Genomic DNA, 27,962 nt, shown 5'->3' with positions numbered 1-27,962 from the left:
CTATCTGATTGGCTGTTGCGACACAGAGAGAGACAAGGTAAAGAGACGTTGAGTCAGAGCAGAGGAAGAGGAGCAGAAAAGAAGCTGTTCTGATGCTCTTCATCTCACTCTTCTTCTCTTTTTGTGCTCCGACATGGCTGACCCATCGAACCGGACCTCCACACCTCCCTCTGAACCGGCTTACAGCACTCCGATCCTCGGCTGCTCCCCTCGGCTCTCCGAGGCGATCCTGAGCGGCAGACTCCCATTAGGAGTGAACGGAGCGAGCGGCAGCGGCGCGGCACCGCACGCGGAATGCCGCCTGGTGGAAGTTCACGGAGTGAAGGTGGCCTCCTTCACGGTGGACGGAGCGGAGCTGATCTGCCTGCCGCAGGTGTTCGAGCTGTTCCTGAAGCACCTGGTGGGGGGGCTGCACACCGTCTACACCAAGCTGAAGCGCCTGCGCATCAGCCCCGTGGTCTGCACCGTGGAGCAGGTGCGCGTCCTGCGCGGCCTCGGAGCCATCCAGCCCGGCGTGAACCGCTGCAAGCTCATCAGCAAGGCCGACTTCGAGACGCTGTACCGGGACTGCACCAGCGCCAGGTGAGCCGCGGGCTGCGGACGGATTATTGGTCCGAATCTGAACGGAGGCCGGAAATAAAACTCTTTAGTTTTTATTCATAAAAAACACAAACTGCTTATTTTATGTGATGGAAAAACAAGAAAATGAAATGTAAAGATGAACGTTTGGAGTTTTAATCTGAAGCCTGAACTTTAAACAATTAATATGAAATACCTTTAAAAATCCAACCTGCTCCACAACCAAATGATTCGCTCAGATGAACTCAGATTCAGATACATTAAAACTAGATTAAAATCCTTTTGAAAACTGAAGAAATTATAGTTTTAAAAAGAAGAAATGATAAAATCAGATGTGTCTGAAAATTGAAATAAATATCAGATAAACATTTATTAGGTTTCATTTAAGCATTTGTTCTTTTCTTCTTACATATTTAAAACATTTTAATGAAATGATGAACTTGAAGCTGTAAAATACTGAATGAGTAATAAAAATAAAACATAACTAAATATAAGGTAAGGTTTGTTCAAAGCAGATCCTCTAATAAATATTTATTTTATCTGATTAATTATTCTAATGGAGAACTGATCAGCTGAAGGATTCTGATTACCAGATAGAAAAACAGTTTTTATATTTTTCAACACCCTTTATTTTAAATCTATTTTCATTTGTGTTTATGTTGCTAAAAAAACAAAATGTGTTGAATTATTAATTATAAATAAAGTAATTAATAAAATAACTATTAACAGATGAGTTGACAGTAAACGGGAAACTTGTTTAATATCCCGCTATAGATGTGGTGCAGCAAATCTGCTGTGAATGATCATTATTACATTAAATAGATTCATTAAAATCTGTCTGAAATGAGATCAAATACATTTTTCTGCAGATTTGATTTATTGTTTAAACTAAAAACATTTCATGTCCCTGGCTGAAGGTAAACCTTATTATTAATAATAATACTCTCATTATATTCTATTGTAAAGTCAGTTGTGTATATATGTACATTTAAAGAGATATTCTTTATTTCTACTGCTATATATACAAATAAAAATCCTCACTCAGAGCAAAGTGTACCAGAGTCATATTCAATATAAAATAAAACTGATTCTGATAATTACAGATTATAGTTCTGCCAGTTCTGTAATGGTTTCTGTGTTCACAGAGAGCTGAAGGAACACCTGATAAATCATTAATTATATAAACATCTATTCCAACATCTATAAAAACCCCATCTCTGGTCTAATGAACGCTGAAGAGCTCTCAATGAGGACTTATTTTAAAGAAATATGAAAGGGAAATAACTTAAAACTTAATATTTTATGTAAATATGTGTATATAGTTAGTTTCTAAAGACAAAGAGAAGGTTATATTAGTGCAGAAATGCCTGTTATGGAACTGAGCACTCTGACAGCCTGGGGGCAGAAACTGTCTCTGTAGCGCCACCTGAAGGTAAAAGTCTAAACAATTTGTGTCCAGGTTGTGTGGGGTCTGCAGAAATGTTGGCTGCACTTTTCCTGACCCTTGACCTGTACACTGTTGGAGGGGAGGCTCCATAGTTGAACCTGGGATCCAGGAGGAGCAATCAGAATATCCTTTATTGTCACAAGTACAACAAAGATGAGCAATCTGGCTTTCTAGCATGTGACGTGATCAAATGTTTCCCCTTGCAGAAATGCTGAGGGCCTCATGGGAGTATGCTTCTCCGGGGTTTTGTGGACTTGGAGAAGGCCTACGACCAGGTCTCCCAAGGTATTTTGTGGGGGGTGTTGTGGGAGTATGGGGTACATGGGTGGCTCTAAAGGGCTATCCAATCCTTGTATACCAAAAGCAAGAGCTGTGTTCGCATTCTCTGCACAAAGTCTAGACTGTTCCCAAGGCATCTTGGACTCCACCAAGGCTGCTCCTACTGCTCCTGGACAGGATCAAGGCATTGTCGTGGGAAGGAGGCTGTCTGGTCCTGAGGACAACCTCGGGATCTCATCTTTGCTTTTTGCAGATGGTGTGGTTCTGTTTGCTTCTTAAGGCCATGACCTCCAGTGTGCACTGGAGCGGTTTGCTGCCGAGTTTGAAGTGGCTGGGATGAGAGTCAACTGCTGTAAGTCTGAGGCCATGGCTCTAGACCGGATAAAAGGTGCACTGCTCCCTTTAGATTGGGGGTCAGTCTCTGCTTCAGCCAAAGAACTTTAGGAATCTTCTGCTCCAGTCTGTTTTGGAGGATAAAAAGCTGAGCCAAAAAGCAAAGCTCTTGATTTACTGGTCCATCTACAGGTCCTTCTCAAAAAATTAGCATATTGTGATAAAGTTCATTATTTTCCATAATGTCATGATGAAAATTGAACATTCATATATTTTAGATTCATTGCACACTAACTGAAATATTTCAGGTCTTTTATTGTCTTAATACGGATGATTTTGGCATACAGCTCATGAAAACCCAAAATTCCTATCTCACAAAATTAGCATATCATTAAAAGGGTCTCTAAACGAGCTATGAACCTAATCATCTGAATCAACGAGTTAACTCTAAACACCTGCAAAAGATTCCTGAGGCCTTTAAAACTCCCAGCCTGGTTCATCACTCAAAACCCCAATCATGGGTAAGACTGCCGACCTGACTGCTGTCCAGAAGGTCACTATTGACACCCTCAAGCAAGAGGGTAAGACACAGAAAGAAATTTCTGAACCAATAGGCTGTTCCCAGAGTGCTGTATCAAGGCACCTCAGTGGGAAGTCTGTGGGAAGGAAAAAGTGTGGCAGAAAACGCTGCACAACGAGAAGAGGTGACCGGACCCTGAGGAAGATTGTGGAGAAGGGCCGATTCCAGACCTTGGGGGACCTGCGGAAGCAGTGGACTGAGTCTGGAGTAGAAACATCCAGAGCCACCGTGCACAGGCGTGTGCAGGAAATGGGCTACAGGTGCCGCATTCCCCAGGTCAAGCTACTTTTGAACCAGAAACAGCGGCAGAAGCGCCTGACCTGGGCTACAGAGAAGCAGCACTGGACTGTTGCTCAGTGGTCCAAAGTACTTTTTTCGGATGAAAGCAAATTCTGCATGTCATTTGGAAATCAAGGTGCCAGAGTCTGGAGGAAGACTGGGGAGAAGGAAATGCCAAAATGCCAGAAGTCCAGTGTCAAGTACCCACAGTCAGTGATGGTCTGGGGTGCCGTGTCAGCTGCTGGTGTTGGTCCACTGTGTTTTATCAAGGGCAGGGTCAATGCAGCTAGCTATCAGGAGATTTTGGAGCACTTCATGCTTCCATCTGCTGAAAAGCTTTATGGAGATGAAGATTTCATTTTTCAGCACGACCTGGCACCTGCTCACAGTGCCAAAACCACTGGTAAATGGTTTACTGACCATGGTATCACTGTGCTCAATTGGCCTGCCAACTCTCCTGACCTGAACCCCATAGAGAATCTGTGGGATATTGTGAAGAGAACGTTGAGAGACTCAAGACCCAACACTCTGGATGAGCTAAAGGCCGCTATCGAAGCATCCTGGGCCTCCATAAGACCTCAGCAGTGCCACAGGCTGATTGCCTCCATGCCACGCCGCATTGAAGCAGTCATTTCTGCCAAAGGATTCCCGACCAAGTATTGAGTGCATAACTGTACATGATTATTTGAAGGTTGACGTTTATTGTATTAAAAACACTTTTCTTTTATTGGTCGGATGAAATATGCTAATTTTGTGAGATAGGAATTTTGGGTTTTCATGAGCTGTATGCCAAAATCATCCGTATTAAGACAATAAAAGACCTGAAATATTTCAGTTAGTGTGCAATGAATCTAAAATATATGAATGTTAAATTTTCATCATGACATTATGGAAAATAATGAACTTTATCACAATATGCTAATTTTTTGAGAAGGACCTTTATGTGCATCCTATTTGTGATGCACAAATGTGTCTCATTAATGCAACAATTGCCTCCTCAGCTCATTATTCCTTTATACTATAATAATAATTCTAATTATTCTAATTATAATACTTGGCACTACAGTGAGGGTGTGGTTGGGAGCAATGGCCATCCCGTTCTGAACCCAAGTGGTGTTTTGTTATTGGACTTCTGTGCTCGTCATGGATTGTCCATAACTAACACCATGTTCAAGCATAAGGGTGTCCATATGTGCTCTTGGCACCAGGAAACCCTAGGCCGCAGTTCGATGATCGACTTTGTTGTCATGTCATCTGATCTGCGGCCACATGTCTTGGACACTCGGGTGAAGAGGGGACCGGAGCTTTCCAATGACCACTACCTGGTGGTGAGCTGGCTCCGATGGATGGGGAGGATGCTGGTCAGACCTGGCAGACCCAAATGAATCTTGAGGGTCTGCTGGGAACACCTGGCGGATTGTTGTTGGAAGGTTGTTGGTGCCTACCCTGGGAGAGGCTGCCAGCAAGCCTATAGAGGGCTCATGCATTACCCAGCAAACCTGAAAGCTTATTAGAAGTTGTGCCTTTACACCCGGTCCTACATGTGCCAGTTGAAGTTCTGGTCCACATCCTCCAGGCAGAAACGTTTGGATGAAGTTTTTGGATACAGTCAAGATTTTATCATCAGCACAGCTTGTTGTGTCTTCAGTTATAATCATAATGGACCTCATGTTACTCAAAGTTCAGACTTTTTACCATTTCACAGTCAAATAAAAAGTGCTGCAGATATGAGATTATGTGGTGAAGAGTTCATTTTGAAAAAAGGCTGAAATAGTTCATGTTTGGATGAACAAATAATCTGGATGATGTAAACTCTGAAGGGTAAACTAGCCCAACTACAAAATATTTAATTTCATTTGTTTCATTTTAATTGTGTCCTATCTTGGCAGCTTAGGCAAACGGGAGGGTGGGTCTGGTTGCCCTGTACTGTTAGAGGCAGGTTTGTTCTACAACTGGAGGAAAAGGAGACGTCTTCCATGCTGCACAGTGGACTTCATGAAGTCATTGACAGAACTGGACATGCCAGGTTCTGACTGCAGACTGGATCCTGGTAATTCTAAAGAGAAAGAAAGAAATGAACAAAAAGGGAACCAGAGAAACGTGAGAAACAAAACAAACTGAAATAATTTCAGCAACAACAATATTACCAATATTTATAAAAATAAAATAATAAAACAGCCTAAACCACCCAAGTAGCAAATATTCTCGAGCCTTTCTTTGGCTGCTGTCTACATGTACCTGTATGATTTGACTTTCCTCTGTGTGTGTGTGTGTGTGTGTGTGTGTGTGTGTTCATACATTGCTGAGTCAGCAGGTATCAGCAGGTGTGGTTACCCTGGCAACGATCAACATCCTAACCTTTGTATGTAGTAACGTGATCTTAATGACGTCCAGCGACTCATCGCTGATGTTGATCAGGTGTCCCTGATATGAAACATTAAATGCTGCCTGCAGACCTTCATGACAAACAATGTCTCCTTGTCAGTCCTCTGGGACTCTGGCAATCAAAGGCCTTCAGGAGACAGATGACATCATCGCGCTCTCAGTGGGGGCGGGGCCAATAATTCCTCTCACCTGAGTGAGTGATTTGTGATGGAACTCCCTCTGAGGTTTGTTACTCTCTGGGTTTGTCTCTCAGCTCTCGACCGGGTCGTCCTCCAAAGAGAAGTCTGGGTTTGGCCAACCTGAGTGATAGATCCAGGCTCCTCCCACACTGTCCGCTTAGCCCCGCCCTCCTGTCTCAGACAGGTGAGTGAAACTAATTTATTTGTTTGCAGGTTGAAGTACAAACTTCTATATTCCTACCCAATGACTCAATTGAACTATTTACAGTATTTACCGTAGTTACAGTATTTACAGTCAAACCCATATTCATCTTTCTAACTGCAAAAGAACCACGAAGAACCAAAACCATTCTGCATGTTGGAGCAAGCTGATTCTGACGCAGCTCAGACAGCTCTAATTAGTCAATAAATGATAACAGCAGAAAACCGACTTTCAGACCAACAAACAAAAAGTCAACGTCACTTTAAAAGCCGAACTGTTTATACTGAAAGAACCAAATGTTCTGGAACAAATCACAAATCTAATCAGATCCCAGCCCTGATTGCTTAAACTCACCAACTGTGTCGCTGTTTAGTTTTAACTGGGACAAGAACTGGGCCACTGGATCCTGCAGCATCAAATAAACATGAAGCAGCGTCCAGAACTGAGGAGAAAACCTTTGTCATCATTTTACTACATGATCTACCTAATAATTTAGCATCAATTTAATTAAGGAATATGTGATTTAATATCTTCATTACACAGAATGAGTTTATTTACTGTTTCATTACCATTTGTGGTTCTGATCACTGTGTTGTCACCAATTAAACCAAATCTGTTAGGGAATCAGCAGGTTCCTCTGAAGGCTACCTCACAGGTTCTGACATCAGGGGTTGTATCAGTGGGAGGAAGAGTCAAAGCTTCAAGTAAAATAAGACTTTAGTTTGAGGACCACAGCCCTGAGGAACTCCATGTGGAGCTGCGTTTGCTGCTCAATCTTCAAAACCCACTTCTGCTGCTTGGATCTTCATAAATTCAAACAGGTCAGGTGTTCTGGCTCCACATTAACATGATGGTGTTGCTGTTTCCTGACTGATCAGAACTTCCTGCCCACAGGTTTACTGTCTGACTTTAACTAACCACCCAACTGCATCTGATGCCCACCTTTAACCAATCCCCCCAGAACCACTGGAAATCAGACCCAATCAGAAGCAGAGCGGTTCAGGAATGAGCAACCAAAGCAACATTTGTTTTCTTCTTTCAGTCAGTGGTGATCACCAGCTCTCATAGCTGCCCCTAGTTGCATGTTTGTTCATATGGACCATCCGGGCGTTTCTGTTGCTGAAACCGAAGCTGAACACCAGCAGCGGGATGAGGAACTAGGAGGCCTGAAGAACCTCCTGCTTTAGTCTCCCAGCGTCCTGCAGCATCTCCTGCTGCCTCAGCATAAACCTTCTCTGAAGCAGCAGTCCGAGCAGACGGAGGGAGGTAATCACATCTCTACCAGAGATGTTCAGAAAAGATCCACATATGAAATCATCCCAAGGTTCCGTCCTCTGATCCTTTAAAGCTGAACCCAATCAGCACTTCAGGTCCGACTCAGTCTCTCAGTGGTTCTGATGTCTCTAATTAGCTGGGCTAATTATTACTCTACTCACACAGTAAGTCTGTCAGACAGAAGCTTCTGCAGAATTACACACGGCCACCTGACAGGCACAGCTCAGGGCTAAATCGCCCAGAGCCATGTTTATGCTACAGCCTTGTTAATAGTTCATAATCTGGATTTGTGCTCATAATAAATATCAGCGTTTTAATGTGGTCATGTCCAGCCCTAATCAGAGGTGGGTTCCCACTGTGATTATCAGCCAGTAAAGGTTCTTCTGCTGTCCTCATTTTTCTGTTGATTTTCCTATTATTTTTAAGCAGACGGAATATTAAACGACAGTAAAAAAGCTGAAAATTTTCAGTACAGAGAAAATTTCTGCTGTAAAATTTCGTCTGCAGGTGAAACCAGGACATGAAAAACAAACCCAGAACCCGGCTGAACTCAAAGCCGCTTCCATCTCGTCCATCAGTCTGAGGAGAAGCCAGCCTTTAATGTTTGAATGTTTCTGCTCAGCCGAGCGTTTGAATCCTGCAGAGAGGACATACCAACCCCTTCACCTCCATCACCTCGCTGACAGACCTGACAGCTTAATGAAAACACTCTGCAGCTTTTATTAAAAATGCTCTCAGTGGCGTGTTTCTCCTGCGAGGTCACTGGAAGATGATTAAAAGCTCAGGTTATTAAAACCTAAAGGTTGAGTTTAAACTGCTGCGGTGCAGAAACCCAACCCTGCAGACTCGTGGGTCTCTCCTTGTGCACAGATGAATCAGCTGCTGATTCTTCTTCTGGGCTGCAGACAAGATAAATTTATCAAAGTGACGCGTTGGTTTCTAGCTGCATCTTTTCATCAGGGCTGTTGATGGAAGCGCTGTGGTGCAACTCCTGAAGGCTTCCTGTGTTCCTCTGCAGACTCACTGAAGCAGAAGGAGATGAAGCAGCTCTGCTTCTACAGAACATGCTGCTGCAGGCTCCTGATCCATTTCAGTTCTGCTGGGTTCTTTCAGCTCATCATGTTTCAAATGTGCAAAAAAACCTGAAACTGAAGCACTTGACATTATTTTGGTTCTGTTGGGTTCATTTAAAGTTCTGGTTTCTCAATTTGTGTTTAGTTTATTATTGTCATTAAGGTCTTTCCAAACCAATTCAATTAGTTTAGGTTAAATGGATCTTTCCTGTGTTCTGGTTCTGCTTCGTCTGTGTTTTATTGTCTCCTCCCTCAGTTTTCTGCTCAGACTCTCCATCAGCTGTTCTGCATCCCTTTGATTGTTCTCACCGGTTCTCCATGTCCAGTTCTCTTCATTTGTAAATCTTCCTCTGCTCCCCACCATGCTCCTCCTGCCTTGCCTGAATTGGGTCCACTTCCACCACACACTGAACTTCTGTGCAGAACCAAGCTCAGAATAACAGCTTTCTTACAATGTGGAGAACAAGTATTTGATACGCTGCTGATTTAGCAGGTTTTCCAACCTCCAAAGCTTGTAGAAATCTTTAATTTTTATCATAGGTTCTCTTCAACTGTGAGTGATGGGATCTAAAAACTAAAATCCAGAAAATCACATTGTGTGATTTTTAAATAATTAATTTTATTTCATGACATCAGTATTTGATACATCAGAAAAATAAAACTTAATATTTGGTGCAGAAACCTTTGTTTGCAGTTCCAGAAATCAGACGTTTCCTGTAGTTCTTGATGAGGTTTGCAGACACTGCAGCAGGGATTTTGGACCAGTCCTCCATAGAGATCTTCTCCAGGTCCTTCAGCTTTCAGGGCTGTCGTTGGGCAATATGGACTTTCAGCTCCCTCCAAAGATTGTCGATTGGGTTCAGGTTTGGAGACTGGCTAGGCCCCTCTAGGAGCTTGAGATGCTTCTTATGGAACCACTCCTTAGTAGCTGTTAGGTTTAAACACCAAACACTTTCACAATTCTGCACAAAGAAAGACACAGAGAAGTTAGTTCATTTTAACCTGCAGGTGAGAGTGTTTCAGAGGCTGCTCAGTTACAATCCTCCACCACACTCTGAGACAGCCCCTGCTCTCTCTGCCTTTTATTGATAAGAGAAGAGGCCCTGGTTACAAAATATTCCAAGCACAAAAGGGAGGGATGCACACTCATAAGATTAGAAACAGCTGCACCGACAGAATGTTCTAGAACATCCTGTCTCTATCTTGCAGCTCTTGTACATATAAGATATAATCACTCTGAACAGCAAGCTTCACTTCTATTAAAGTTAAAACATATATAATCATTAATTAACCCTAACATTTTCCTCCTCTTTATAAATGTTTTAAACACTTGATACATCAATCATTAACCTTTTCTTCTCAGATTTTCAGTTAAGACATCATGGTGTGTTTTATCTGTACATGTCATGAAAAAAGTAGCAGGAGGTCTTTAAGTTTACTGTATACAACTAATTGTCGTTAGGGTCAGGATACAGATCAGGGAAATGCAGAGAAGTCTCTTCTTCTTCCTGGTCATCATCACCTTCGCTGTCTCCTTCTGTCTCATCAGGTCTCAGGAGAGCATACATCTCTGACATTTCTGTTTTGACTGGCTGAATAGCAGAGGTTATTATACGAGTGCACAAAGCTCTTATACATGGAATACAACATCATCCACACAAAGTGAGAATAGCTGCAAAGACTGCTATTGACATAAGGATAGACAACACTAATTGTTTATATTTACCAAACATTTCTCCAAACCCATCCCACATTGTGGTGTCAACTCCAGAATGATCTTTCATTTTGCTGTTAAGTGACCTAAGGCCCTCCAGGGCCTTGGTGAGGCTCCCATCAGCTGCGGTGTTATTTGGAATAAATGTACAACATTGATGCCCAAATATTGAACATACTCCACCTTTTTCAGCTAAGAGCATATCGACAGCAATTCTATTTTGGAAAGCCATTAAAGAGGTAGCTGACAACTGTTCATGGATGGCTGAGAATCCTTCTTCAGTTTTATTTCCTAGTCGTTGCACATTGTAATGGATGTAATTGATTCTATCAACGTTTTTATTTATTGTGCACCACCAGCATATGGTGGATTCAAAACCTGCTGCTACTTGATCTGCTAATTTATATTCATCAGGAACTCCTCTTGGTATTCCTATGCTATCTATATAAGTAGGGTCGTCTTTACTCCATCCTGATCTTTTTACTCTATTTTTCCAGGTATGTGGAAATATGCTGGCTACTGTACCCAACAAATCTGCTACTGAGAGTGGAATAACAGACACGGGAAATATTAATGACACTGATGCACACAATCCAGTTGTGTTGTATGGCAACCTGTCATACAGTTTATCGTCTCCACACCACCACCAGATGTCGCTGCGTGCTTTAGGTTTAAAGCTGACACCTACTGCTATGATGGAGTGACATTGATCTTTATTGAGTCTGCTTATGTTTGATCCCACACCTGTTCGGTTTATACAGGAAAAATTTCCTGGAGCAACCTTATTTGAAAACATCGGTTTTTGTTTTTCGGCGGTAGTCAAAGGATAAATCTTATCCCACATAGTACAGTTTGTCGAGGGTCTTGTGCTGTTCATTACTTCTACTAAGCATTTTTCTGTCAACGTTGAGGGGACCACCTGTAACAGTGGTCTGGCTCCCATACATACTACACAATCTGTTTTTACTGCCTGGGCAGCCTGTTCTGCCATTAAGAGCCAGTTGTTATCTATTTTAGATATTCCTGTAGTTATTTTAAACCAGTCGTCTGTGGTCAGGTTCTCAGGATCAATTCTAACTCCTTTCTCTACTGTTTTTTGAGAGAGAGTCGTTGTATTCTTATGTTCACAAATAAACAGTTGGAAACTGGGATCCGTCCCTGATGAATAGGCCCTTAGTAGGAAAAGCCAACAATCTCCCTGTAAGTTGCTCCCAGGGGGTTTTAGGGAGGTTTTTGTAAGATTCACAGTTAGATATATAGCTGTACTTGTTGCGTTAAGTTTGAATAGTTTTTTCTGGTGCTTTGCATATGCAGTAGTGCCCCACGTTGGGGTCCATTCATTATTTGCATCAGCTACTATTGTGGCCCATTGTGTTTGTTTTTGATCATTAGTCAAGTACCATTTGTAGTTTTTATAATCTTGGCCTTTTTCTGTTTTACGGCTAAGACTGGTAAGTGGAATGACAAGATTCGTGGTGGTGTTTGACTGCACACACACCATTAATCCGAATTGGTAAGCTCTTTTTGTTCCACACCTGTTATTGTCGTCAGATTCGTCAAGGTCAGATGACCGGGATCTTTTATGCAGTGTTCTATGATTTCTTTCCCATATTAGCAGGGCACCTACAATTATGATCGAGATGACGCCCCCTATTATCAATATCTTTTTGTGTGTTGGCGTGAACATCTTTCTGTAGATTGGCGCCCTTCCTAAAAACCTGTAACAGAGCTGTGGACAATCTTCACCGGTTTGAGACAGCTGCAAACTATGATTGCAGCTCCCTTTGTAGCCGGACTTTCTCTGAAGGTCAGATGAAGAGCTACAATGCTACAACAGATACCACAATGCTATGACCACAACACAAATTATGATGGTTAGAATAAACACTGCTATTAAGAAACTTATTTTAGTCCCCTTTTTGGTCTGAAGTTCCCTTGTGCATTGTGTTTAGCACAGATCAAACATGTTCTACAAAAATTTTTTGAATAAGAGTTAAATCCATATGTTGTGTATATTTTGTTCACTAATCCTACCATTCCTCCTCTCGAGACATGAGAAACTCCATGACTCGAAATTGCTGCCCATTTGTATAGGTTTTTTGGTAGGATAGGTTTATTTTCTGGTCAGGTGTATATTCCTTCTTTAAGTTGAGCTCCCTTTTTTAGCCATTTTTGTATTTCATTTTGGGGTGATTGTTGTTGCATTTCCAGTAACGTTTCATCTTTTAGTTCTATTGTTACTAGGAGAAGACTACTTGGTTGTTGTTCTGCAGCTGCTTTAGCAGTTTTATCAGCAAAGGCGTTGCCTTTAGTCACAGTGTCTGTTCCTGTGGTGTGTGCCGCACATTTGCATATTGCAAGCTTTTTTGGCAGTTGGACTGCTTGCAATAACTCTGTTAATAGTGCTGCATGTGTTACAGGTTTTCCAGTGGAGGTAATCATACCCCTATTTTTCCAATGTTGTGCAAAAGTATGCGTTGTTGCATATGCATACTGGCTATCAGTGTATATTGTTGCACTTTTTCCTGTCATTAATTTGCATGCTTCAGTTAAGGCTACTAACTCAGCAGCTTGCGCTGAGTAGTGTGAAGGGAGTGCTTCTGCTTTTAGTACTTTATTAAGAGTCACTACAGCATATCCGGTTTTTGTTTTACCTTTCTCATCCTTTTTGGAAGACCCGTCTACAAATAATATTTCTCCTTCTGTCAAAGGAGTATCTTTTAAGTCTTTTCTGCTTTTTGCTATTTCCTCAGATAATGTTTCACAATCATGAGTTTCTCCATCCTCCTCTGTGGGGATTAATGTTGCTGGGTTTAGTGCTGTACACCGTTCTATTTTGAGATGTGGTTGTGACAGCAAGATAGACATACAGGAAAGATGTCTTGCCGGTGACAGGAAACTCATTTTAGTTTGCAAAAGCAGTGCTGAAACTGCATGAGGTACTTTCAAAGTGAGTGGATGGAATAGTACAACATCTGCGCTAGACGTGACTGCTAGGGAAGCAGCCACCACTGCTCTAACGCAATGTGGAAGGGCACACGCCACTGCATCCATTTTGGTTGAATAGTAGGCTACTGGTTTATATTTACTTCCATGTAGCTGTGTCAACACGGAGGTCATGAAATTTCCTTTGCAGTCTACCATTTGTACAAAGTCTTTGTTGTAATCTGGTAATGCTAACACACAACTTCCTACCATAGTTTGTTTCAATTTACAGAGTGCATCTTCTGCTTCAGAACTCCATTTTAGGTAGTCAGACATTTTAAGTTCCTCTTTGTACATCAGGCTTTGCAAGGGTGCTGTTAGCTCTGCATAATTTGGCACCCAACTTCTACAGTAATTAGTGAGTCCTAAAAAAGACATCATTTGTTTCTTTGTCAATGGTTTTGGTGCTTGCAGAATTGCAGTTTTCCTTTCCTCCATTATTGTTTTTCCCCCTGAACTGAGCTGATGGCCCAGATATTTCACACTTTCCTTACAAAACTGTAATTTGTTTTTGCTGACTTTGTGGCCTTCTTTAGCCAAATGTTTCAGGAGTGCTATGGAGTCTTTTTTGCATTTTTCTTCGGTTTCAGATGCAACTAGTATGTCATCCACATACGTGAGCAATTGGCTCTGTTGTGGTGGGTCAAAAGTGGCCAAGCTGGATGTAAGAACTTGGGAGTAGATGGTGGGGCTTTCACAATATCCTTGTGGTAATCTGGTATAAGTGTATCTTTTCCCTTTAAAGGTGAAAGCAAACCAGTATTGACTGTCTTTGTGTAGTGGTACAGAAAAGAATGCATTGCTTATGTCCACCACAGTGAAGTATTTTGCTTTTGGGTTCAAAGAGTTTAATAACGTGTGTGGATCTGCTACACACGGGGATCTTTGTATTACTGCATTATTTACTGCTTGTAAATCTTGAACCATCCTCCATCCCACAGATGGGGGTGCCTTTTTTACAGGGAATATTGGTGTGTTACAGGGTGATTCAGCACACTCAATCAATACTCCAGCCTTTTTTAAATCCTCAATAACAGGTTCTATTCCCACCATTGCATCTGGTTTTAGAGGATATTGTTTAACTCTGGGTCTGTACTCTGTTTTTGGTCTTATCACAACAGGAAGTGCTCCTTTTACCAGGCCAACATCAGTAGGTCCTTGTGACCATAGTCTCTCAGGAACTTGTTTAAGTAGTTCCTCTTCTTCTTTTGTGAAAAAGATGTGTCATTTTTGTTTTGGGTCTAGGTGCACTCCAGCCTGGACAGTTACTGTCCAGAACAATGCCTTTTTGGTCATTTCAGTGGACTGGCTATACCATGTGTTCATGCCGGTTACCACCCAATCCCTTGCTCTTTCACCTCTGTCCACTAGTTTTGCTAAGTTTTTCCATTCTTCCTTTTTGTCTTTGCATAAGGATATGTGTGGCCCAGAAAGTTGTCTGAACAGTGGTTTGACAGTTTCTGGCAATATTACTGCAGCTGCTGCATTTGCTTCTACATCTGAGTACACATATGAGACTGTTATCTTTGTTGGGGTCATCCTGTTCAGTTCACTCATGTACTTGGTGTCTGGCTTTGCAGTATACCACATTGTCACATGTAATTCATCTGGTGACATAACATCTTGTGGGCTCCGCATTGATTGTTTGCCTTCATCCACTAACGATGCCCCTGTTGCAGTTGGCGGTTTGTTAGGGATGTCTAAAGTGTAGTAATAATTTGGTGTTCCCGTCCCTTGTACTACATAGACTTCCTCAGGTTTGCCTCTGACCACTCTCAAACCCTCTGGGGTTGGTGTTAGGCTTAGGCAGAGGGCTATTAAGCCATCTCTTCCTAATAGGTTCACTGGACATTCTGGTAACATCAAAACTGATAACTGACATGTTTTTCCTTCTGGATCTCTTATCCATAAGGGCTCTGTTTCATTTACTTGTTTGATTTTACCTTGTGCGGCCTGAACTGTGGTACATTTCCCACTGGGTCTCACATATGGTAATTGTTCTCTAATTGTTGTCCTGCAAGCTCCACTATCACAAAGAAACGTGATAGGTGTGCCTTGTACCAGCAGGGTTATTTCAGGTCTTATTTTTTCAACATAGAATAGGTCATCTAAATTTAGTATTTCCTCATCTTCTGAGGTGGTTTTCTCTTGTATTAAATTTTGATCCAATTCTGTCCCGTTTGTCTCACGATCTAGTCATGCATTTTTAGTTTGTGGGGGAGGACCTCCCCTACAATCCCTGGCTAGATGTCCTTCTTTACCGCAGGACCAACATGCTCTAGGATTTTGTGCTCCAAAGTGTCCTCTACCTCTTCCTCTACCTCGGCCTCTGCCTCTTCCCCTGCCCTGTGACTGTTGATAGTACACAGTGTTGTCCTCCTCTTGGTAAAACACTGCGTCTCTGACTGTGTCCTTTTTACCCTTTTTACTTTTTATAACTTTTTCAGCATGCAGCGCATGATTTATGTAGTCTGCAAGCGAGCCCCCACTCATTCCTATGTAGTGCCGGTTCACCCAGCCATGTATGTCAGGTGTTGAGCCTGAGTGGAGTGCATTCTTTTAGTTGCTGCTGATATGCACCATTTTCATCCTCGCTTGGTTCTAGTCCACTATGAACTTTAAAAACTTTCGCCATTCTTACTCTGTATTCATCAAAAGGTTCATCTGGTTTTTGTTTACATCTCCCTATTTCAGTATAGTTTGCTCTCTTTTTATATTTTCCTTTTATTCTTTCCAGGAGAGGAACTAACTGGGTTGTTAGCTCTCCGCTACCAGCTGCAAGAGGTGCTCCTAATGTAGTTGATGGATTATAACCTCCCTTCACGTGATACCAGTCAGGGCCAAGTTTGCACATCCATGCTTGTTGGACTTCCATTCCATTCAGATGGTAGGCTTTTCTAAGATCCTCCATCTGCCTCACACTCTCATCCACATCCTCTCTAGGGTGTGGGATTCCTTCTACAGCCTTTTTAACATCATCTTGGGTCCAAGTTCGATAAACTCTAATTATGTCTGATTGGCCTTCTGCGCCTGCTCGTGGGTTAGGGAGTTCAATGAGGGGAAAAGTTTGCACATCCCCTCCTTCATCTAGGGTCATGGGACTAACCCTAGGTAATGGAGATAATAAATGTCCCAATGTTGCAGACCATCTACCCACTGCACCAGTGCTTCGAGTAGCAATTGGTGTTCGTGGTGTATATCCAGGTGGTGATGGTGGTGGTGGAGCAGTGGGTGCATCTATATCATTTCTCCCCACTGCCCCTCCCTGTTGCTGCAGTAACTGCTGTTGCAACGCTAAGTAGGGACCAGAATATTCATTATCTTCTCTTCTGTGAAACATTATGTTCTCATGTCCTGCTTCTTTCCATTTTGCTTCCTCTTTTTCTCTCTTTTGCTCTTCTTCACTTGCTTTTTCTTTCTCTTTATTTTGTCGCTTCCTTTCCTCTCTTTCCTGTTTTGCCAGTCTTTCTCCTTCCTCACGTTGTTTTGCTATTTTAACCCAGACTTGAGTCTGTGCATAACCTTCCTTTCTCATTTGTTTTTCATTATTTTTGCATTTAATTTTTATTTTATTCTGTAATTCTGTTAGGGCACTTGTAGACAGCTTTCCATTATAATTATAGGTTTTTATCCAATAACATAGGGGTTCTACTGCATCTTGATTTTCTTTTTCTACCGCTTTCCAATCTTTGCATGTAAGGTTATCAAGTAACTTTTGTTTCTCTTTACTTTGCCCCTTTCCCATTTTGAACTAAATTTAGATCCAGTATGTTTTTTAATACCTGGTGTATTCTAAATACTGGATTTATGTATTTGAAAACAGGATGGTGATCAAGAAGTCAGTTGTGGTAAAATCCACTTCAACCCTGTTCAGGTGGGATTTTCTTGCCTACAAGCATCCACAAAGGCTCACCATTTACTATCTGTTTCCAGTTTATATGAAAAGTAAGGACCTAGTGGTCGTTACGATTCCATTCATTCTTCCACTCGTTTTTCAGTCACACTTTTTACGCGTTTTACTCTTACTGTAATTACTTTCACAAAAACATAACAGAGGACTCCGCCGTCCTGTGTAGAGTTTAATTAGTCTATTTCAACTAAGGGAGTCTACCCTCCTGCGGAATTTAACTGTCTATTAAAATACAACAGAGGACTCCGCCGTCCTGTGTAGAGTTTAATTAGTCTATTTCAACTAAGGGAGTCTACCCTCCTGCGGAATTTAACTGTCTATTTTAGTTCACCTGATAGTGTCTAGAATTGTCAGGGTTTCTCTATACTGTACTATTTTAGGTCATTTGCATTTCATCACTCATTCCTTTTAAATGAAAGACCTACTCACTGGTTCTCTGTGTCCTCGGGAGTACCGTCAGCCGTCAGACCCCAGCCTGTCAGGGAGGGACCAGTCCCGGAAAGGGTATTAGTACTGTGGCCACAGATTTGTCTGGAATCTCACTCACCCACTGGGATCGTCAAGCATCTTGGCATCCGGCTCGAAGGACCATTTATGTTAGGTTTAAACACCAAACACTTTCACAATTCTGCACAAAGAAAGACACAGAGAAGTTAGTTCATTTTAACCTGCAGGTGAGAGTGTTTCAGAGGCTGCTCAGTTACAATCCTCCACCACACTCTGAGACAGCCCCTGCTCTCTCTGCCTTTTATTGATAAGAGAAGAGGCCCTGGTTACAAAATATTCCAAGCACAAAAGGGAGGGATGCACACTCATAAGATTAGAAACAGCTGCACCGACAGAATGTTCTAGAACATCCTGTCTCTATCTTGCAGCTCTTGTACATATAAGATATAATCACTCTGAACAGCAAGCTTCACTTCTATTAAAGTTAAAACATATATAATCATTAATTAACCCTAACAGTAGCCCTGGCTGTGTGCTTCGGGTCGTTGTCCTGCTGGAAGACCCAGCTATGACCCATCTTCAATGCTCTTACTGAGGGAAGGAGGTTGTTGGCTAAGATCTCCTGAGACATGGACCCATCCATCCTCCCCTCAGGACGGTGCAGTCGTCCTGTCCGCTTTGCAGAAAGCATCTCCAAAGAATGATGTTTCCACCTCCATGCTTCATGGTAGGGATGGTGTTCTTGGGGTTGTCCTCATCCTTCTTCCAAACACGGCGAGTGGAGTTTAGACCAAAAAGCTCTATTTTGGTCTCATCTGACCATATGACCTTCTCCCATTTCTTCTCTGGATCATCCAGATGGTCCTTTGCTAACTTCAGACAATAAAAGTTAAAAGAAATAAACTGGAATAAGCTTTAAATATTTGGGGTTTAAAAGTGCAGAACGAGATCCGTTCTTCCATTTTCCACTCAGTCCGATGCCTGTTTTGTGTGAAACGAGCAGAATGGCAGTAACCTAATTTATGACAACCCAGGAAAGATGAGTCACAGCTGTAATCTCCATGACATCATAGTACCAAACTCTGGGTCAGAACCATATTTAAGTGTCTTCACCCGCAACCATAAACAGGCTGGGCTGGAGACACGAGCATCTGGACTCGCCTGTGGAATAAAGGTCTACATCCAGGATCCAAAGTTGTGTCATGATTTGGGGTTGTTTCTTCATGCTTTTGTTTTGTCGTCTTGTTCATGTTTTGTCAAGTTTGGTTTTCGGATCTGGATGCTTTTGCTTCATGTTTTTCTAGTTTGTGTTCAAGAGTCTCTGTTTTGCTCCAGTCCCGTTTTGTTCTGTTAATTAAGTTTATTCGGTTCACCTGCTTCAAATTAATCTGTCTCCTTGCTCCACCTGGTTTTCACGCCATATATTCACACCTGTTCTGTTAGTCGTCTCGGAGACATTTCTCATGCTCATGTCTTGTTCTCTAACCAAGTCTTATCTTTTTGATCTTGCCTGCCCGTTTGTTTTGTTCCTGCCTCCTGCTGAGTGTGAGTTTTCGTAATTAAACCTTTTTTCACTTACCATCACGATGCCTGCTCGTCTGCATTCTGGGGTCCAATATCTCACAAACCATAACAAGTTGAGTACCATCCGATATTTGTGTATCCGTCGATCCCAAACCAGCCTAACCAGACACAGGGTCTCTCATGGTAGCGGTTTCCCCACAGCCTGAAGAAGATGGCATGGAAACCGCAGCTCTGCAACGACTCACACATCCAGTAGAAGCAGAGGCTTCCCCCAGCTGCTAGACCGACAGCAGCCTCCTTTGTTCACAGCTACCACTCCATTTCCACAGCTCCATTTTCACATGTTTTAGAGTATTGAAAAGTAGACCTACATGTGGGACTTCTAGGGGTTGCTGAATAAAGACCGTTTCTGTTTTAGCTGAACTGCTAACCCGGATCTGACCTCATCATATCTCTCTGCGCGTCGGCCATCTTGTGAGGCTAAAATCGTTCAGTCGTCCATCGCGCCGTTCAAAAATCAGCCACAGTGGTGGCAAGTTATCATTGAACCAGTTATCCAAAAGGTTACTTATTTCTAATTTGCCAAATAATACTTTTAAATAATATTTTAGTTATCTTTCTGATTTTCTTTTGCGAACTGGTTGTTGAAACAGACAAACTGTTAATTAGTTTTAAAACGAATTTGACTTCATTAAAAGTTCCTCAAGACAAACCTTGGTCCTAAACAAAGAAATCCCACTGAACTGGGATCTTACTGCATCATTTTACTGGTTCTGGATTTCAGTTTTATTCCTGCTTTTCCTTTTTGTAGTTTAATAAATTTCCTTATTCTTTTCAGTGTTGTTTCAGTGTAGTTGCCATTCTGTACATAAATTCTCATATTTTGGAGAGAAATTGTTGTGTGTTTATTCTATTAATGTGTGCAGAGTTTACTGTTCCAGAACTCCAGATATCTACCTCCTCTTCTGCCTCATTGGGCCGGATTCCCAGGACGGCACCTGAAACACTGGAAGTTGTTTGGCTAATGATTCCTGATCAGGCATGATTTGCTCTGATTTGTTGGTCTGATTAAAAATGTTATATTCGAAGTTTATTAGTAATTCTGTTAATAGATCATTGTAAATTGTAAATGATAATTATTATAGCGCTGCCACATCCCCAGTGGCAGTTCTAGACCAGATTTACCAGGGGGCCAGGGTATATATTCATATATTTTAATATATTGCCCCATTTAATATATTAGGTGAACCACAGAACCAAAGAGCCACTTGCAGCAGCTGCAGGTTGCAGACTCCTGGTCTAGCAGATGAAGCTGCGATCCGATCTCATACGGCCGGAGCTAAAGGTGCAACAACTTCATTTTTAATTCATTGTTAAAGTAAATCTGTAAAGGTAAAAATTTAAATTGCTCCAAGGGACCAATCAGTTACAACCCAGCAGAACAGTAAAAGTTCTGTCCAGAACATATAAAATGCTCATTAAAACAATGTTGCACTTTTACAGTCAGGTAGAGAGCTTGATGACTCAGTCACAGATCCGAAATTTAAGCACCTTCTAAAATTTGAGGAGTATTTAGGGTTTCAGAGGGAAACCATTGTCACATTTGGTCTTTTTTGAGAAGAATTCATACCTTTGTGAAAACTAGCCAATCAGCAGCAGACCCTCGTCGTCTTCCGTTTTATCTGGGACCGGATCGCGGGGGCAGCAGACTCAGCAGAGACACCCAGACGTCCCTCTCTCCAGACACCTCCTCCAGTTCCTCCAGGGGGAGCCCAAGGCGTTCCCAGGCCAGCTCAGAGACATAGTCCCTCCAGCGTGTCCTGGGCCGTCCCCTGGGCCTCCTCCCGGTGGGACGTACCTGGAACACCTCCCGAGGAAGGTGTCCAGGAGGGATCTGATACAGATGCTCAAGCCACCTCAACTAACTCCTCTCAATGTGGAAGAACAGCAGAACCGGTTTTCTGTCTGATGCTCACTTTGAACTTCAACATGTCTTGATGTCTAAATGCATCCAGTTCCTGCTCTCTGATTGGCTGATTCGCTGTTGTGTTAACAAGCAGTTGTACCTAATAAAGTGGCTAGTCACTGAATTTGCAGCAATCTCCCCTCATGAGAAAGTATGTGGCGACAGTAGAAAATAACCATTTCCTTTAAACAGGAAGAAACCTCCAGCAGAACCAGAACCAGGCTCTATGTGAGCAGCAAAGACTAATTGTAGGTTGAGAGGGCAGAGCAGAACCAGAACCGAAACCAGTTTTTAGGCAGAATAACAGAGCTCAGTGATTTCATATCAACACAGATTATGACCACGTCTTGTTGGGAACATTGGATCCATTTTTATTTAAACTGTTTATTTAACATTTTTAATGATTGACTTTTTGAAACAAATTTTAACTCCAAGCTGCATCATTCGGACCCGTCTCTTCCTGTCAATGGAAGAAAGGCAGGTGGAAAATCTGCTGCTACAGTAAATTCTAGATAGATAGAACCTTTGTTGAAGAAGAAGAACCAACTTGGTTTGGGTCAGACCTTGTTTTGCTCATGAAAGAAAAAAGTCACATGATCAGAATGTTTTTTCTTAAGCTCTGTATCCACCTGACATCACCTGTGTTTCTTAGTCAAGAGCTTTTCTTCATGATTTGATCTTCATCCAGACTGAAGGGATGCTGAAAGGTTCCTGGTGCTCCCAGTCTCCAGACACTGTGTTCCAGTTTCAACTGGGATCAATGCACAATCTGCTGAGCGAGCAAAACTGGGAACCAAACAGTTTTCTTTGTTTCTTCATGAGTTTAACGAGCTCGTTAGCAGTGCTCCCTCGTTAATGCTGATGTAGTCAATTAGAGGAGCTTATAATCTGGGCCATGCGGCTGCAGGACAGAGAGCTGGTCCAGAGTCAGCCACCAGAGACCATCAGGCTTTCAGCCTTATTAATTATTGATCAGAGACACCTTCATCAATGCCCCCCAACAGATAAGTTCCGGGACTAAAACTAACTTCCTTTTGATTAATGAGCCAACATGAGAGGAAATCCCTCCTGACCTGATTTCTGCTGAGGCAGCGCCCCCTGGAGTCCCTGCTCAGAAATCTGTGTGATGTTCTGTCCTCAGGTCTGACAGCAGCAATGGCTGAAGCTCTGAAGATGCACAAGATGAGGATGATGATGAGTTTCCATGGGAACGGTGATCAGCAGCAACAACAAAGTGAAGTAGGGTCAGAGAATGAGGACACAGGTTTGATTCCTTTAGTCATCATAAACTTATTTCTGGTTCCTCTCCTCAGTTCCTTCCTCCTAATCCTTTGCTCCTTTGTCTCATTGGCAGGAGGCAGTGAAGGATCATGGGAGAAGAAGCAACACCTCCTCTCCCCTGCCTCCTCAATTGTAGTGCCCCCTGCTGGTTCTATTTGCCTCAGCAATCTGCAGCAGCACCGCTCCCTGTTGGCTAGCCGTGAGTCACATCTGTCCTCTGATTGTATAACTGAGCTCTGGTAGCATGTGAGTGATCCTCTTTACCACTGCTTTCTCAGGGCTAACCGATCTTCCTTTTATGGTCATACCACACCCACTGCTTCCTGTGGGCCTGCCTCCTGCTAGTGTTGCCATGGCAATGAACCAGATAAGTCAGCTGAGCAGTTTAGCTAATATGACGGCTATATCGCAGACAAAAGACAACAAGGTAAAAGACAAAGACTACAAAATGCTAACAGCGCTAACAATCAACAGAGCTCACAATGTTAACTGATGTCACTGCTGATGCTAACATGATAACACTAACTTTGTCCTGTGGGCTCAGGTGTCTCCTAAAGGAAGCCCCTCCCTCTGCCCCACCTCCAGTGACGAAGACCTCCTCCTTCAGGAACCAACCAGCCAATCACCTTTCAGAGCGTCTCCATCTTTCTCTTCATCACCTCCTCCTCCAGCACGCACACCAGAGCTGGGTCAGCGCACACAAACACACTCCTGATTCCACCATGAAACCGGGTTCTGTCAGACTAAATGAATACTTTTGTATTACTGCTGTAACCTGGACCCAGGTGTACTGCAGGATCCAACTGGACCCAGACACAGAAAAGCTCCTGGTAGAGCAGTAAATGACTGGTGGACACAAGTCTCTCTGAACAGCAGTAGGGTCAGGGTGATGGTTCCTAAACCCAGAATCCTTGGTTGTAAAGGCTTTCAGAGTAGACGAGCGTCTCACTTCAGTTGACTGATAAAGCACCAGGCCACAGCCGAGCTCCACTTCAGGAACTTTCCACCACAAACATCTGATTAATATACACAAATTCATTTCTGTTCATTTCTATAGCGCCAATTCACAACATGTCATCTCGCTTTATAAAGTCAGTTCAGTCGAATCAGACAAGTCAGGAACATTAGAAATATTTAATCAGTTTATGCATTCATTCCAGTTTGGTCCCAGTTATTAAACAGTGCGGTCAAGTTCAGTTTATTATTCATTTCTATCTAAGGAAACCCAGCAGACCACGTCGAGGCTTTAATTGGCACCAACCCTCTCAGTACAGATTGAGGAAGCACCTGTGTGCGCCCCGAGAGGGAAGACATGCAGCACAGGTCGCCGGGGTCGGGACTCAAACCCCGGACAGGACTGAAGCCTCCGTATTTGGGTTGCATGTTCTACGGCTACGCCACGTGCTGCATCCCTGAACTGTGTTTCTTGGTGACAGACCAGGAGAGGTGTGTGTGTGTTTGTAGGCTGAGTAGAAGATTTTCTGCTGAGGCATTTAGAGCATCCAGATCTTTTCATGATTTATTTATGAACAGATTTTATCACCTCTCTGCTGCTCCTTCTTGTTTGGTTTATTATAAACAGAAATCTTTTTCACCTGCAGCATTTGGGTCATTTATAGTGGAAGAACTGGGAACACTGGGTAGATGTTGGCTGGTTTGGTTGCAAACATTTTAAGAAGATGTTGTATTCATGGTGAATGACCAACTTCCTGGAAGCTGTTTATCCTTCACAGTCTTTAGTGTAGCCTCATTCTAATCTTAGTTATCTTTTCTTGACCCAAACCATGATACTGCCACTACTGTGTCTGACAGAAGGGACATAAAGTTATTTATGACCTCTCCTGCAGAGCAGACTAACGGGTCAATCAGCTGGAAGACTTGCTCTACTTTCACCTTTTTACATTCAGATTGGTCACATTAATGGACTCATGTGCAGGATTTTACTCTCTTTGAACCTTCAGGCAACAACACTTTGCACCTCCCCCTTCTTAAACCAGCCAATGACAACATGTCTCTCACCCAGCCGCCATCATTCAACCACATCAGCAACTTCTTAGCTCCGCTCCTATCAGCTGAGGGCCTGTCCTCCATGGAGACGCTGCTGACCAACATACAGGTGGCTGATAACACAAACTGTGGACACTAATACCAAACACGGTGACTCACAATGCAGATTACATTTTACAAATATTGGGACTGTGCTTCCCAGGGCCTCCTGAAGGTGGCGGTGGAGAGCGCTCACTCTCAGATCACAAAGAGCCAGATGGAGAGGAAAGAGTTAAAATTGGAGCTGGACAAAGAACAAGACGCAAGACAGACTCTGCAGAGACAGCTGAGCTGTGAGCTGCAGACACAAGGTGAGACAGCTGGACACCTACAGCCACAGGTGAGACAGGTAGGTCAGGTACAGGTGAGACAAGTGAGAGAGGTGTGAGAAGTGAAGGTAGGACAGGCTGGGACAAGTACAAGTAAGGCTGGACAGCAGACAGACAGGTGTTCTTAGAGATTAGTCAGTCTGAGTCTCGTCTTGTCGTCAGTGTCGATGCAGAGGAGACTGAAGAAGGAGAAGAAGGCGAAGAAGAAGCTGCAGGAGGCACTGGACTTCGAGTCGAGGAGGAGAGAACAGGTGGAGAAATCTCTGAAACACTCTGACTCTCTGACAGGTGAGTAGATACACCTGTAGGGATATCCAGCTTGTTTTAATGTTGTACATCATCTTTTAACTGTTTTTTTCAGACCCAGCGACTCCTGAGATCAAAGAAAACAGGCTGCAGGAAGATTCTGCTGCTCTTGGTAACGATCTGTTTGTTTTTAGCAAGGAAACAGCTGAAGTTTCCTCAAGTGATGATAGATTCAGTTAATGGTTGCATGTTCAGAGTCTGGATGGTTCCAGCCTTAATCCTGTCCTTCATTACCTCCTCATTATTGAGATAATGAAACTTTACTTTCAGGTGAACTGAACTCTGACCTTAAAGCTAAAGGTGGTTTATGATCTGAAAACATGTAAAGAAAATTCCTTCACTGGTTTTTATTTCCTGCCTGCAGAGACGCTGGTGTTCATCAAACCTCCCCTGCTCCTCTGAAACATCACTCACTGCAGGATGGAGGGATGAACCCATGGAGGGATGAACCGATGGAGGGATGAACCCATGGAGGGATGAACCGATGGAGGCACAGAAATGTGAAACTCTTTGAAATGTTGGAGATGAAAGGATCTTGGTTAAATCTCCTGAAAAAAGATGGACTCAAATTCCCATCATTCCCCTGTCAGTCTGTTCTGAAGCTCCTTGACTGTTCCTTGCTATCATTCACAGAAACGATGTCATCAAATACCTCAGCACGGTGTGACATCACAGTTAGGGCGTAGAGAGAGAGAGGAAACCTAAAGGTTAAGGGGCCTGGGTTCAGCCAGAGCTATAATGTCACTATAAGGGGCGGGGCCTGCTCAACCAGCTCTGAGTCTTAACGAGACAGAAGGTGAATCCTGATTGGCTCCTTGTTAATTGACAGTTCCACCAGTTTCATTATGTTTTTATTGGGTTTTTATGTGTTAATATGAAGCAGGAAACCAGAAACAGAGCTTCATCCTGTGAGTCTGTCTGTTCTCTATGGGGTTTTAAGCTGATATTTGGTACCTCTGAAGAACCGTGTCATGTGACAGAAACGCAGGACTCTGGTTGGGTCCAGTGGTCAATTATTGTAGCAAGTTATGAATATGATTCAACATGTTGGAAACTGAAACAATTTGTAACATGAAACAAGAAGCTGATCAATAAAACATCCATATTAATTAAACGTCTTCTCCCCCTCCTCTAACTGAGCATGTGCAGACTGTAGAAAAGCTAATGAGATTTAATAGGATGACATCATCGTGTCTTACCATTACCTGCTGTGACTGGATAATGTTAAAGAATATTTTAGTTCCTTGCTTGATTTGCTCCTTGATTCTCTACAGGAACTGACAAAAGTATTAGAACCCCTCAGTGTTGATCCATTCTTCTCTTATTTAGTCTTAGAATAATGGTTTCTCAGCCTTCTGCTTGCAGCTGTGTGAGATAATATGTACGCCACACTTTTAAGATTATGTCTGGGACAACAGGTCTCATGAGAGGCACCTTGAAAACTGTTGTAGCTTCTAGGAGAACTTTTACTTTGTCTGGTCACAATGATTTAGCAGCACTACTGAGAACTTCTCCAATGCTGTAAAATCCTTTTCTCTTGCAAGATTAAAATAAAGCTGATTCTCATCGGTCTTTGTCTGGGTAAAAACTAATTCTTCTACAAAAACGACCATCTACCAATCAGCTTTTAGCTCAGTGTCCTCGTCTTTTTATCTCCCAGCAGTCAAATGGTCCCAGTTGGTGTACTGATTTTACTGGTAGATCTATGAAAGTGCTGAACTGGTAAAACAATAACAGAACCACTGGTAAGAACCAGATCTGTACAGGGATAGCTCGGTTAGGTTCTGCTGACTTTAGGGACTGAAGCCTTCATTAAACCAGACAATGAAGTCTTTTTTCTGGTTGAGTCCTGGTCCGGTCTGAGACATCTTTGGTCATTAGAGGTTCCGTCCAAATGTTACTTCTTTGGACCTTCCTGTGCTCTGTGGGAACATTTGTTGGGTTTCCTCGCTGAAGGTCAGAACGTCACAGAAATGTTTGAAAGTCCTCTGCTGTCTCCTTGGTGCAGGGCTGGAGACCCGGGAGTACATCATGGAAATGAGGCTATTCACATTTTCAGGAATACATTTGATGGATGGTGCTGTGGACTCTCATGACATGAACCTGCTACGTTTCAACCCGGTTTCACACCTTGACTCATTTCCATGGTGACCCGGTAAAGAAAATGAGGGCCTCTGGTCACTGTTGATCTATCAACCCAAACACACACATCTCCTCTATGTGCCTTCAGAGAGAGAACATCTGATTGGTCGGCTCATTTGTCACCGTGATGTCAGCAGTAGAGCGGGAAGGCTGCGACCAATCAGACAGAACCGTCATCAGAACCTGCCAGCTATGACTGAACTACTGAAATGAACAGGAGAAACGTCCAGAAATATTCTGATAAGGATCCAGTGGTGACAACAGAACCCAGTTCATTAAAGATCTGATGATCCAACAGGCAGGATCAGCTTCATGGTGGGTCCTGGTCCAGTCTGGTCACTCAGAGATACATTTAGGACTTTAAGGACCGGATTGATCATATTCATCCTGGAGGTCCAGGTGTTTGTATAACTGGAGAACCGCTGCTCATCTTCAGCTGCCCCTTTCTCTGCTAAAAGGCCTCGAAGTTTCATCATCTGTTGTAAACCTGAACCCACATGTTCTGATCCAATGCCTCTGACACGGAGCTGGTTTCTGTCACTGCAGGGTTCATCTGTTCTCCTTAGACTCTGCTGCTGAATATCTTCAATATGAATTATTCTGAACAATGAAAGCCAGAAATAAACTCATCACCACAATAATCTTTCTCTTTGATGTTCATCAAATGAAACATCAACTTCCTGTTGGGCGGAGCTCTGAGG

The 27,962-nt window shown here is 42.8% G+C and overlaps 1 protein-coding gene across 5 annotated transcripts; it reads left to right on the top strand.

Annotated features, from left to right (window-relative positions):
* Positions 1 to 47: 47 nt before the first annotated feature.
* On the top strand, positions 48 to 26,233 carry LOC124875826 (dachshund homolog 2-like). Of its 5 annotated transcripts, none has more exons than XM_047378210.1 (11): positions 48 to 582; positions 6,136 to 6,245; positions 22,299 to 22,421; positions 22,512 to 22,637; positions 22,717 to 22,865; positions 22,983 to 23,127; positions 24,400 to 24,554; positions 24,660 to 24,795; positions 24,976 to 25,064; positions 25,175 to 25,231; positions 25,484 to 26,233. In XM_047378210.1, exons 1-11 carry the CDS (start codon positions 134 to 136, stop codon positions 25,565 to 25,567), a joined length of 1,623 nt encoding a protein of 540 aa, XP_047234166.1. In that variant the 5' UTR covers positions 48 to 133; the 3' UTR covers positions 25,568 to 26,233. The 5 variants fall into 5 exon arrangements, 3 of the variants coding, with proteins under 3 accessions (XP_047234166.1, XP_047234164.1, XP_047234165.1); XM_047378208.1 differs by having other exon boundaries at positions 49 to 582; positions 24,648 to 24,795; XM_047378209.1 differs by having other exon boundaries at positions 50 to 582; positions 24,648 to 24,795; positions 24,976 to 25,101.
* Positions 26,234 to 27,962: the final 1,729 nt, after the last annotated feature.

The sequence above is a fragment of the Girardinichthys multiradiatus genome, chromosome 11 (assembly GCF_021462225.1).
Source record: "Girardinichthys multiradiatus isolate DD_20200921_A chromosome 11, DD_fGirMul_XY1, whole genome shotgun sequence".
Taxonomy (NCBI): Eukaryota; Metazoa; Chordata; class Actinopteri; order Cyprinodontiformes; family Goodeidae; genus Girardinichthys; species Girardinichthys multiradiatus.
The sequence above is the reverse complement of the archived record's forward strand: the minus strand, read 5'-3'. Positions and strand labels throughout refer to the sequence as shown.

Bases quoted from the DNA above. Each gene is read 5' to 3' on its own strand.
- LOC124875826 (XM_047378208.1), top strand. From the start codon at position 134: ATGGCTGACCCATCGAACCGGACCTCCACACCTCCCTCTGAACCGGCT. The intron at 583-6,135 runs GTGAGCCGCGGG...TTTGTCTCTCAG, and splicing joins CGGGACTGCACCAGCGCCAG to CTCTCGACCGGGTCGTCCTC. The intron at 25,065-25,174 runs GTGGAGAAATCT...TGTTTTTTTCAG, and splicing joins AGTCGAGGAGGAGAGAACAG to ACCCAGCGACTCCTGAGATC.